Source organism: Scyliorhinus torazame, chromosome 1, assembly GCF_047496885.1.
Source record: "Scyliorhinus torazame isolate Kashiwa2021f chromosome 1, sScyTor2.1, whole genome shotgun sequence".
In the NCBI taxonomy this organism is placed as follows: domain Eukaryota; kingdom Metazoa; phylum Chordata; class Chondrichthyes; order Carcharhiniformes; family Scyliorhinidae; genus Scyliorhinus; species Scyliorhinus torazame.
Genome location: NC_092707.1, coordinates 239,020,282 through 239,033,244, shown reverse-complemented (window position 1 = coordinate 239,033,244; position 12,963 = coordinate 239,020,282). Strand labels below are relative to the sequence as shown.

Here is a 12,963-nt window from a genome sequence, read left to right as displayed (position 1 = left end):
AGAACCTGGAGGAAACTCACACAGACACAGGAAGAATGTGCAAACTCCACACAGACAGTAACCGATGGTCGGAACCGGACCCAAGTCTCTGGCACTGTGAAGAAGCAGTGCTAACCACTGTGCCACCGTGCTGCCCCTGCTATCAATTTGGGGGACCTCAAACAGTCTTAATTGTAAGTCAGTCACAGATAAATGAAACAGTTGTGAATTGAGTCTTAACAAACATGTTGATTTTAAATCAACCATTACTGTGATTACCATACGAAACCATTAATTAGTCAGGTGTGTTTCTGTATTCTGTGCGTGACATCCAAAGTCTCCTAGAAATTCTAAGCAACTACCCTGGAATATTCAAACATCTGTGCATATAAACTAATTTCTCTGAACTACAAAGAACAGTTAAGAATTTGATTTATAAGTGATTGAGTTTTGTGTTTCTAACAGGTTGAGTATGAGCATCCTTGCCTGTTTAAAGTTGACTCAGGAGAATTTTACTGTATTAACAAGAGCCAATTTGTCAACAGCATTTTAACAGAGGATGTTTTGACCCTTTTTATTTGTCATTCTGGCTTTGCTTTGCTTTCTATTAGTTTAAATGTCCCTTTTGTAATGCTAGGTTGTTCCAAGTAAAGTGAAAGAAGATTTGCATTTATATAGCACCTTTCATGACCTCTGAACATCCCAAAGAACTTCACAGCCAGTGAAACACACTGCAATGTAGGAAATGTGGCAGTACAACAAGGTCCCCAAAGAGAAAATGTGATAATAATCAGATGATCTGTCTTTTTAGTGACACTGGTTGGGAGTTAAATAATCGCAGGACAACAGAGATAATGCTCTCCTTCAACACAGTGCCATGGGACCTTTTGTGTCCATCTGAGAGGTCAGATGAGGCAATGGTTTAATGTCTCAACCAATAGCCAACACTCTGACATACAACGCTCCCTCAGTACTGCACTTAAGTGTCAGCCTAAATCTTGTGCTCAAGCCTTTAATGAGGGATGTGGACCAGCAACTTCCCAAATCCACACCAAGGAACTACCACAAGGAACTACCACAGTTGTGACAGTGATTACCGTTAATTTGTTAAACATTACAAGGTGCATAGCAGTTATGTTCCTAGACTGGTGATCCAACAAACCAAACTAATGATCAGGAGACATGCGCCTGCAATTTCATGGAGACTCCAGGGACCTTCCAAAATGATCGGCAGGACCCGGACCTCAAAGTCTTGCCTGCAATTCGAACAGATCCTGCCTCCACCAGATGTCGAGGGGGGCACCAGAGCAGGACGTGATTCCCAGATGTGGAAAACTAAAACTCAACAGGACCATTGACCTCATTGCTGAGTTTGCGATTGTGGCGAATGCTGCACCCAATGGTGTGACATAATTTTTGTACATTAACATCTCATGATCAGGCCTCTACATATAAATATCCATTCAGATCGGCATGAGGGCAGACCAGCGTGAAACTGGACCAGTCTCCCACGGTGTGCACCTGGCGAGCAGACCTCCAAGAGGAGCTCAGGTGAATGTAGCGTTCTGGGAGAGGGTCATGCCCAAACCTGAGTGCTGCTCAGGCACTGCCCCCTGGTGCTGCCCAAGCACTGCCCCAGCACCACCTGGGCACTGCCCATGCACTGCTCCATGGCACTACCCATGCACTGCCCTGTCATTGTCCAAGTGGTTCCAGGAGCAGTACATGGGTAATGCCAGGGGGCAATGATCAGGCAGTGCCGAGAGAATGTTGCATGTGGGGTGCATGCAGGGGAGGGGGTTCCTGATTAACCTTTGTGCACTGGGGCAGCCTTTAAATTGGGAGCTTGACCATCAAAACACTAAGTAGCAGGGAGGGTGCCTCAAAACCCGCTCCACCAGTGTGACATTGTGGAAACCCAACCCAGCACGGTAGCACAGTGGTTAGCACAGTTGCTTCACAGCTCCAGGGTTCCAGGTTCGATTCCCGGCTTGGGTCACTGTCTGTGCGGAGTCTGCACGTTCTCCCCGTGTCTGCGTGGGTTTCTCCGGGTGCTCCGGTTTCCTCCCACAGCCCAAAGATGTGCAGGTAGGTGGATTGGCCGTGATAAATTGCCCTTGGTGCCCGAAAAAGGTTAGGTGAGGTTACTGGATTACAGGGATAGGGTGGAGGCGTGGGCTTAATTAAGTAGGGTACTCTTTCCAAGGGCCAGTGCAGAGTGAATGAGCCAAATGGCCTCCTTCTGCACTTTAAATTCTATGATTCTATGGTGCCTGGGCCTTCAACGCTGCTTTGCCCACCCGCTATCGGCCTTTGCTGATATTTGAGAAAATTCCACCTATTGAGTTCAAAATCTGCCATTTAATTAATTAAATAAATCAGTTGGCGTGGGTCGAGGAGGTTGGCATGGGTCCTGAATTTCAGACGGTTGATAGAAGTGGGTACCGGGAAAAAGTTTGAAATACACAGCTGCCACTATTCGTGGGTGATGGAGGGAGTGAATGTTTGTGGAAGGAGGAGCAATCAAGCGGGCTGCTTTGTCCTAGATGGTGTTGAGCTTCTTGAGTATTGTTAGAGCTGCATTCATCCAGGCAAGTGGAGAGTATTCCATTACACTCCTGACTGCTGCATTATAGATGGTGGAAACGACTTTGGGGATCAGGAGGTGAGTTGCTTGCCATAGGATCCCTAGCCTTCTCTACTGAGTAGCACTACACTCCTGCATGCTTCACCCGATACCTGTGTCTATGTATTTACATTGTGTATTTATGTTTACCCTATGTATTTTTCTCATGTATGGAATGATCTGAACTGTACGCAGAACAATACTTTTAACTGTACCTTGGAACACGTGACAATAAACAAATGAATCCAATCTATTGTCAAGGTCTTGCGGCATATGCACATAAACTGCTTCAGTATCTGAGGAGTCGTGAATGGGGCTGAACGTTGCGCAGTCATTAGCAAACATCCTCACTTTTGACCTTATGCTGGAAGGGAGGTCATTGATGAAGCAGCTGAAGATGGTTGGGCCTAGGACACTCCCTGAGGAACTCCTGCAGTGATATCCTGGAGCTAAGATGATGATTGACCTCCAACCACCACAACCATCTTGAAGATGGCTCTGTAAGCTTTCTTTGTTGAGAGCTTAGCATAAAGAAATAGCTGATCATCGTCATGGCAACTGGAAGTCACAGTATAGACTTGATCCTGTTTTCATGTGCTGTGCATTTTAAGGCGGGAACTGGAAGTGTGCCAAAGTCACCAGGGTCTGACCTGCCCAGTCCAATTACTTACAACAACAGTCATTAATTTTGCATTAAACCTATTTTGGTGCATGGAAATCTGTCAGCAAGCTATGGCGATATTAGACACTTTGCCTGCCCCTTCTCTCTCCCTCAGCAGCCACGACACTGATTTCACGATTTTAAAAAGCACAAGTGAACCTCGCCATCAGGAACTCGGCCCATCGGAGCAGAGAATCACAGAGGTCCCGGAGAATACCGGGTCGGGCCCACTACAGACAGTGACCCAAGCCGGGGATTGAACCTGGGCCCCTGGTGCTGTGAAGCAACAGTGCTAACCACTGTGCTACCGTGCCCCCATGATGACAATGAATCTGGAAAATCCAACGGATAGATATTCTTCCCACCATTGCAGTTGTGTTCCACTGTTCAGTGTTGCTGGGGGCCTCCATCTCAAACTCCAGAGGCAGCCCCAGGCGTTCTTCAGGTAAGTCCTGATTTTCCCTCACCACTTTGGACCAGTGTTTTCACCAGCCACGCTATGCCACGGCGAGATGCTTTTCCAACGCAGCGTGGCCGGAAGAATTTTGCCCAAAGTCTTCATATTTGCCACACTGTTTCATAGCATCACTTAAATGGTGGTGTTCTATAGCAATAACTTGCATTTAGACAGAATGTGAATGTAGATTCGTAGAATCACAGAATTTACAGTGCAGAAGGAGGCCATTCGGCCCATGGACTCTGCCCGACCTTTGGAAAGAGTGCCCTACTTAAACCCACGCCTCCACCCTATCCCCATAACCCAGTAACCTCACCTAACCTTTTAGCACCAAGGGGCAATTTATCATGGCCAATCCACCGAACCTGCACATCTTTGGACTGTGGGAGGAAACCAAAGCACTGGAGGAAACCCATGCAGTCAAGGGAAGAAAGTGCAAACACCACACAGTCGCCCAAGGCCAGAATTGAACCCAGGTCCCTGGCGCTGTGAGGCAGCAGTGCTACTACTGTGTCACCATGCTGACCCTTATGTGGCTCATTGTCAAATATTCTATGATGATGCTTCTGTGAGCCGTTTTACTACAATGGGTGACTATGTTTGTACGTTCTCCCCGTGTCTGTGTGGGTTTCCTCCGGGTGCTCCGGTTTCCTCCCACAGTCCAAAGATGTGCAAGTTAGGTGGATTGGCCATGATTAATTGCCCTGAGTGTCCAAACGAAGAGGTGGGGTAGTGTGGGAGCGTGGGCCTAGATGTTCTTTTAGAGGGTCGGTGCAGACCCTATGGGCTGAATGGCCTCCTTCTGCACTGTAGTGATTTTATGTTTCTATGATAAGGAGATATTAGGGATATGTGGTGGTTGTCTCTTTAAGGGCAACACAGCAGAGTAAGGATCACCTGGCCTGGGTGACCAATCACGACTCAGAGTGGAGAATCACCCCAGAGGATGGAGTTTTCTTAGACAGAGGTATTCCAGACCTAGCAACAGATATGTTGCTGCTCCCATGGATCCCTTGTAAATAAATCCCCTGTTGTTTACTAATGAACTCTCTGAAAGTGCAGCATTACTGATTGTGGCCAAAAGCTTCTTCAATGAGGTAGGTTTTAAGCAGCATTGTATATGAGGTGGAGAGTTTCAGGCAGGAAATGCTAGAGCAGGGACCAGGCAGCTGCAGGTATGCCCGTCAATGGTGGTGCCAAAGGAAACAATGATGTACAAGAGACCAAAACTGAAGAATTCTGTTGCTAAAGCAGTGGTGCACATCAATGGACTCCAAGTGTCTAAATACTTGCTTGGAAAAGATGGCTGTAGTTCAGTTTTGGACAGTACAATATGCATGAATATTGTAAGGGACACATAATTTTAAAATTGGTAACAAAATGATTTTAGTTTTGGTTCCGATTCAAGTGTAGCAAGTGTTTTGATAAAAGTGGCACTTAGGAGATTGAGAGAGAAATGCCTCATGGTGCTATTGATCACTTAGGAAGTGGTACACTGCATGAGAAAGCACATCAAGTTCTTGGCAAGCTTTACAGACAGCATCACATAGATTACTGCCTGAAAGTTGAGACTGTGTTTACTAATATATTGCTGAGCTACAGCAATTGGTTTCAAGAGAATTTTGCAGGTCTCAGAATGCGCAAGGACAAGACTGTGACAAGTGTGTGATCAACTCAGGGTGCTCTCTAGGTGTCGGTGGCTCAGAGAATATTGAAGTGTGACTGGGGTGTGAAACCGGCTGCTGATTCACTGTGAGCCCCTGTCACACTCTCATAGACCAATTTCACTCCGTGTTTTCTCCTATAGTTATTCTCCTGTAGTTAGCAGGTCCACTATGGGCGGCATGGTGGCCCAGTGGTTAGCACTACTGCCTCACAGTGCCAGGGAACTGGGTTCAATTCTGACCTTGGGTGACTGTCTGTGTGGGGTTTGCACAATCTCCCCCGTGTCTGCGTGGGTTTCGTCCCACAGTCCAAAGATGTGCAGGTTAGGTGGATTGACCATGCTAAAAGTTGTCCCTTCGTGTCCAAAGATCTTGTGGATAAAAGACACATTCGGCAAACCTTTTCTTCAATCAGCTGCTTAAAAACAATTATGGTTGCTAGTCAATATCCTGTGACATTGTCCATGGAGATCCTAAGGAAGAAATAAGGAAGAAAGACTTACATTTATATAGCACCATGCAAGACCGCGGGACATCCCAAAGCAATTAGAGTAGGTGCAATGTTTGAGTGAAATTGAGTTCGTCGCCGAGCGACATTCCGACCAAGGTTTGTAGATTAACTCAACGTCCATTTCAAAGTCACAAACTGCATTTTATATTTCCATTATAAATTAATTTGCAACAAAACATCTGCCCATGAAACATTGCTACATGGCATTACCAGCAGCATGACAATGACCCCTTCAGTGATAGGTGTGCTATTATAGTTTTTGCACCACAAAACGGCAGTATTGGTCTCCAAATGAATAAGGAAAACGCACTGCCATATTAGTGCTGATTTTTACAATTTAACATCAACCCTTAATTGTGCAATTATGTAATTGTGAGGGGCATTATATGTGCCTATAAGGACAGTGATCAAAAGGACCAGGATCGTGGCAGACATGCGGTATGCTGGAAGTTCCCACTCCTCTGACTTTGGTGGGACCCACCTGCGGTTGAAGGCTGCTACCCCCAGTGAAATAAGGAATTCCAACCTGCAGCTAGGCACAACTCAGTACCACCCGGAGGGGGAGGGGAGTGTCCATTCAAAAGAAGTGACTCGAAACTCCTGAAAATAAACCATTAAAAGAAAAGGTTTTAAGGCAGGTTTGCACCTTTGAAATGGGACTATTCATATCATAAATACATCTTTCAGCAAATAATAAGTATTTTAGTACAATGAACTGTCTGAGAAAGGTGCACACATTTTCAAATGGGAATGAAATGATGCAGAAAGACCATAAAAATTTGAAGGTGGGCAGTCAAGATATCTGCTGCTCTCACTGCCACCTAATGTCTGAAAAGTGTGTGTGACTTGTGAGAAGGGCAATTTCAGTGCACAAATTTATAAATTCCCTTCATGCTTGGGAGCACACTTAAATTGCCACATGTCCATCCACCTGTCCATGAATATTAATTTGTCAGCTCAGCAACTTAAAAATGCTTCACTAAAATGCCAAACTTCATCTCACTGATTGCAAGCAACACCGTGACAACCGTCTCGCCCATCAATCTCCCCTTCTTTGAGAACAGATCTTTGGGAAAGTGTCTGCATGTTAACCAAATACTCTGACGAATAATTTTGGAATCTACCTTGTAGACATTCTGAAGAAGCCTTGTGTGTCAAAATAATGAAATGGGCTCCCTCGATGGATAGGCTGACCCTTGGAATCTTACAGTTATGTCTTTGATATTGAATGTATTTATCCAAAAAATGTTGTTACATGGTTTCCACTTTTTTTGATTCTCTTTATATACTTTAACATTCACCACTCAAACTAAAACCATCAGATTCACAAAATCAAAATCCAGTAGCAGTAAAGACCATAACTTGGGGGGCGATTCTCCGAGCCCCGCGCCGGGCCGGAGAATCGGCTCAACCGCGCCACGATGCCCCAACGCCGGCGCGCGGTTCTCCGAGGTGCGGAGAATCGGTGCCATTTGCGCCGGCGCGTTTGGCGTGGCGTCGGCCACGGGCCAGCCTCACCGATTCTCCAGCCCAGATGGGCCGAGCAGCGCGCCGATCCGACAGAGCCCCACCGGCGCCGTTCACCCCTGGTCGCTGCCGGCGGGAACTCTGCGGGAACAGTCGGGGGGGCGGCCTGTGGGGGGGGGGTCTCCTTCACCGGGGCCTCTGAAGGGGTCTGGCCCGCGATCGGGGCCCACCGATCGGCGGGCCGGCCTCTTCCCCCCCCCAGGCCTACTTTCTGGCGCAGCCGGCCCCTGAATACCGACCCCATGTTGGGTCGGGGCCGGCGCGCGTAAGAAGTCCCCCGCGCATGCGTAGGTTGGCGCGGCCCAACTGCGCATGCGCGGGTTGTCGCGGCACCCATTTGGCACCGCGTAAGGAGGCTGGAGTGGCGTGAACCGCTCCAGTGCCATGCTGGCCCCCCTGTGGGGGCCAGAATCCGTCATACCCGGGCCCAGTTCACGGCGTCGTAAAATGCGACGGCGTTCACGACGGCGCGAACACTTGGGCTCAATATTGGAGAATCGCCCCCTTGGTCTCTTGCATGTTGCCTGAAGTGATGCAGTTTGCATTCTTTTCAATCACTGAAGTTAACATTTGACTGAAACAACTCTCAAAATTGTCTTCAATCGAACACAATATAGTATAAAATGTGAAAGTATGTTTTGCAAATCTACAACATGGCCTGGTCTGACTCAACCTAATTCCTCCTTTACTCACCAAATCCATAGACAAACCCATTCCCAATATCACTCCTCCCACTCCTACTTCCAATATCAACTCGCATAATCCCAATCCCAATATCAACTGCGAAACTCCCAAAGCTCTAAATATCAAGACTCGAGGGCCCACTTCCAAACCAACTTGCAAACCCACTCCTAAGTACGCTCCCAACCCGATTCCTAAACCTACTCACAATCCTACTCCCAAACCTACTCATGAAGCTAATCCCAAACTCATTCACAATCCCATTCCCAATGTCAACCCCCTCAACTCCATTCCCTTAACATTAAACCTCCTCACTCAACACGTATCAGTCCTCCACACCCAACACCTTTTCTAGACGTGGAGCAGTGCAGATTTCTTGGAGGTTTGTGGGGCTAGAGGGCAAGATGGCACAGTGGTCAGCACTGCTGCCTCACAGCACCAGGGACCCGAGTTCAATCCCGGACTGTGTGGAAATGCACTTTCCCCCCGTGTCTGTTCCAGTTTCCTCCCTCAGTCCACAGATATGCAAGTAAGGTGGATGGGACATGCTAAATTGCCCCTTGGTGCCCAAAGATGTGCATGTAAGGTGGGGATGCAGGGTAGTGCGGCGGTGTGGGCCTGGGTGGGGTGCTCTTTCTTGGGGGGTCAGTTCAGACTCAATGGGCTGATTGGCCTCCTTCTGCACTGTAGGGATTCTATGGATTCTAGTGAAGGTTGAGTACATGGAAGGATTTGAAACCAAAGATGAGAATTTTAAAATTGTGGCATAGCCAGACCAGGTGCCAGTATAGATCAGGAACTACATGAGTGATGGATGGACGTGACTTAGTGGAAATTAAAATTTGGGTAGCAGAATTCTGGATGAACTTAAGTTTATGTACAGCTTGAACATTAGATTGATGCTTCGCTTTTTGAGTCGTACGACTACTCCAGAAGTATGGATTCTCATTCGAGCAAATACAACAGCTGAATCACAGGATAGTATTCATTTTGTTTTTCATTTTTATTCCAGTTAAGGGTCAATTTAATGTGGCCAATCCATCTACCCTGCACATCTTTTGGGTTGTCGGGGTGAGACCCATGCAAATATGGGGAACAGGATAGTATTCATAAGACAATGAAACACCTGGGGTGGATTTTCTGTCCTCATTTTCAGTGGGTGCGAATGGCGAAGGGAGGGAGGATCGAGAGGGGTTTTGGGCCTGCGGGATTTCCCTGCTCGATTGTCCCCGCTCCCCGCCAGTGACGTTATAATACATTTAAATGTGATTAGCTGGACGGTACTCTCTCTCCTTCAGCAGTGTGATGTCACGCCAGCAGGGTTTGTGACAGGTTTTTAGAAACAGGTAACTCGCAAGCAGGACCAGCCGGGAGCGCACAAGTAAGTACAGCCCCCGGGGGGAGAGGGTCATGCCCAGGCACTGCCCTCTGGCACTGCCCCTGGCACTGCCCCTGCTACTGCCAGGGGGCAGTTCCTGGTGAACTTCCATTGGGGAGGTTCGATGAGGGGAGTTTTCCATGTCTTTTTTTCAGATCGAGGCACATTTAAAGATGGCACCCTGATCTGTCAGAAGCCAATGTGAGCCCACCCCGCCAGCATGACATCGTGAGACCCACCGACAGGATTTTTTTTTCAGAGTCTTTAAAAATTCCGTGGGAAAAGACGTCAGTGTAGCCAGGGGGGTGGGGGGCGGGGGGGCTACACATGTCTTTTCCCGGTCGAGTTCACTCTGGGGAAAAACAATAAGAAAATCCCACACTTAGGCACTTAGTGTATAGAGTGTCTTGTTATGCTCTAGGCGTAGCATAAGCGGCTTCCTTGTGGTGCACTTGACAAAGGAAGGTTCAGACGTGGAGATAACTTCATCACGTTTATTAAACTATTTACACTTCTCCTACTCGGGTTTGCCACTACTGTTAATCCTTCTATAGCTACTCAGGCTGACTAACCAGCTGCTGCAATCCACATGGTGGGTGTAATATTGAATCAACCCTGTGTCTCTACTTACTGACTGCCTCCACTGGAAAGAGCAAGATCATGTGTGTTGTGTCCTTTATATATGGGTTGGTGTAATGCCCTCCTGTGGTCGTGTCACCTCTGTGTGTATCGTGAATGCCCATTGGTCGTGTCCTATCTAACTGTTCTATTGGTTGAGTGTCTATGTGTCATGTCTCTGGTGCTCCCTCTAATGTCTAGCTAGTCTACATGTATTTACATTAACCCCTTGTGTCTTTATAGTGATGCATATCACCACATAGAGCACGGTAGCACAGTGGTTGCTTCACAGCTCCAGGGTCCCAGGTTCGATTCCCGGCTTGGGTCACTGTCTGTGCGGAGTCTGCACATTCTCCCCGTGTTTGCATGGGTTTCCTCCTGGTGCTCCTGTTTCCTCCCACAGCCCAAAGATATGCAGGTTAGGTGGATTGGCCATGCTAAATTGCCCTTAGTGTCCAAAAAGGTGTGGTGCAGTTACTGGGTTACGGGGAGGTGTGGACCTGGGTAGGGTGCTCTTTCCAGGGCCGGTGCAGACTCGATGGGCTGCAATGGCCTCCTTTTGCACTGTAAATTCTATGAAACTGCTTATCCATCTTAATAACTTTCCAATTACGTTCATATCATTCATACTTTTTACACTCATACTCTTTCAGTTTGTTTTCTGCCGTGAGTGCAAGGAAGAGTTCCATGTGGAGGAATGCCGTGACCTCCATATTAGAGACACAACTGTGAACCAGCAGGTAAGAGAGTGAATGCTTGGAAAAGCAGCACCTTCAAATGCTGCAATTAAAAACTATTAGTTAGAATTTTTCTCTGATAAAAGAAAACTCTGCTCCTGTGTTGTGTATCTATCTTTAAGTATGATGGCTATATTTGTGAAATAGGGTTCCATTTTTTTCAAGTCATGAACAGCGGGATTTGATGCAGGTGTTAGAATGTGCGGCTTCATCCATCAAACAGGGACAAACAGATTTTTCCTGTTTCTAAACAATGTTATGCACTTATTTCAGTCCTGACATATGTGAAGAAAAATAACAAATGGCACAGTGTGGATTAGAAAACTATAAATACAAATTGGGAGATCGAATGTTGTTGTAAAGCTGCATGGACATTTCTTGAATGGCTTATAAGCATAACTGAACTCCGAGAAGAGATTTAACCCATGAAATATTTCAGGGTGTACATCATTAACTCTCAGGTAATGATACAACATAGAAGAAGGCCAATCAGGCAATCATGTCGTGCTGGCTATTTGGAAGAAACAAATAATTAATCCCACTCCACTGCGCTTTCCCAATAGACTGCAAATTTCTCCTTTTCAAGTATATATCCAGCTCTCTTTTGAAAGTTACTAACAAATCTGCTTCCCTTTCAGGCAGTACATTCTAGATTACAATTGGGTGAAATCTCCGCCGGCGGGATTCTCCATTCTGCTGGCCGCGTACCCCCGCCCACTGGTTTCCCAGTGGCGTGGGGGTGCCTAAAATGGGAAATCCGGTGGGAACAAAGAATCCCGCTGCCAGCGACGGCGTGCCACTGAGAAACACCCGGCTGGAGAGGCGGAGAATTCACCTCAATATCTCAGTGCATGAAAACATTCTCATAACTTTGCTCCGAGATGTTTTTGCCAATTATCTTAAATCCATGTCCTCTGCAGGGTTATCATCCTCCTGCCAGCGAAATAATTGTCCCCTTACCTACTCAAAACCTCTCTATATCTCTCCGCTGTTGGAAGGAGAACAGTCACAACTTCTCTGGTTTCTCCAAATGACTGAGCTCCTTTCTTCCCAATACCCTTCTGTTAACTCTCCTTTGCACCATCTCCAAGGCATTGACATACTTCCTCTAAACTGTGGTGCCCAGATTTTGACACCACATTATTCTGGAGGATTGCTGACTATCTGAACTAAACCATGGTAAAATTTGAATTCAAGTTTTTTAAAAATCTGGATTTATGAGTCTAATGTTGACCATGGAACCATTGTCAATTGTTAATGTCTTTTAGGGAAGGAAATCTGCTGTCCTTGCCAGGACTGGCCTCCATGTGACTCCAGTCCCACAGAAATGCCACTCAGTTCAAGGGCAATTAGGAATGGGCAAGAAATGGTGACCTTGATAAAGAGGGGGGTTAAGAGAAAGAGGGAGGCATGGGGGGCTGGTTGAGGTGGGAAATAGTTAGTGGGAAAGGGAGATTGGGGAACTGTGTATCTAAGAGGTTCCATGTAAGGAAATGTTGTCTGGGTTTGGTTGTTGGTTGGGTGGGTGTTATTTGTTTTGTTGTTTTTTTCCTCTTGAAAATTGTTAAATTTATATATGCCTTTTTAAAATATTTTCAAAATACAAAAAAAACAAATGCTGACATTTTGACGGCCATAACCTGTGAAAGAATAAAGAAACACAATTGGCACACCTCCTTTTGATGTTTAGATCCCTCAAATCCCATTCAGTATTCCTGTTGTGCAGCACTCCAAATACGGTTTCTCATGCTTGGTATTTAAATTTTCAACCCAAAGGTTATGGTTAATACACTTAGCACAGCCATCTTGAAGGCTGTACTCAAGAAACAGGACAAATCCAACCCAGCCAATTACCGCCCTATTAGTCTACTCTCCATCATCAGTACTATCAAGCGGCACTTATTCAGCAACGGCAACACAGTGTTTAGCACAGTTGCTTCACAGTTTCAGGGTCCCAGGTCGATTCCTGGCTTGGGTCACTGCCTGGGCGGAGTTTGCACGTTCTCCCCGTGTCTGCGTGAGTTTCCTCCGGGTGCTCCGGTTTCCTCCCACAGTCCAAAGATGTGCAGGTTAGGTGGATTGGCCATGATAAATTGCCCTTAGTGTCCAAAGAAAAGGTTAGGT

At 46.6% G+C, this 12,963-nt stretch overlaps 1 protein-coding gene across 7 annotated transcripts in view; it reads left to right on the top strand.

Annotated features, from left to right (window-relative positions):
• The window catches only part of prkn (parkin RBR E3 ubiquitin protein ligase), a 1,727,639-nt gene that overhangs the window by 1,640,853 nt on the left and 73,823 nt on the right, over positions 1-12,963 (top strand). For 6 of the 7 annotated variants that reach the window (XM_072503765.1, XM_072503792.1, XM_072503783.1 and 3 more), the window contains one exon: positions 10,756-10,842. The exons of the other annotated variant lie outside the window; for it this stretch is intronic. In XM_072503765.1, the coding sequence (XP_072359866.1) occupies positions 10,756-10,842 (87 nt within the window). The remainder of the gene's footprint in view (positions 1-10,755; positions 10,843-12,963) is intronic. 7 annotated transcript variants of the gene reach the window in all.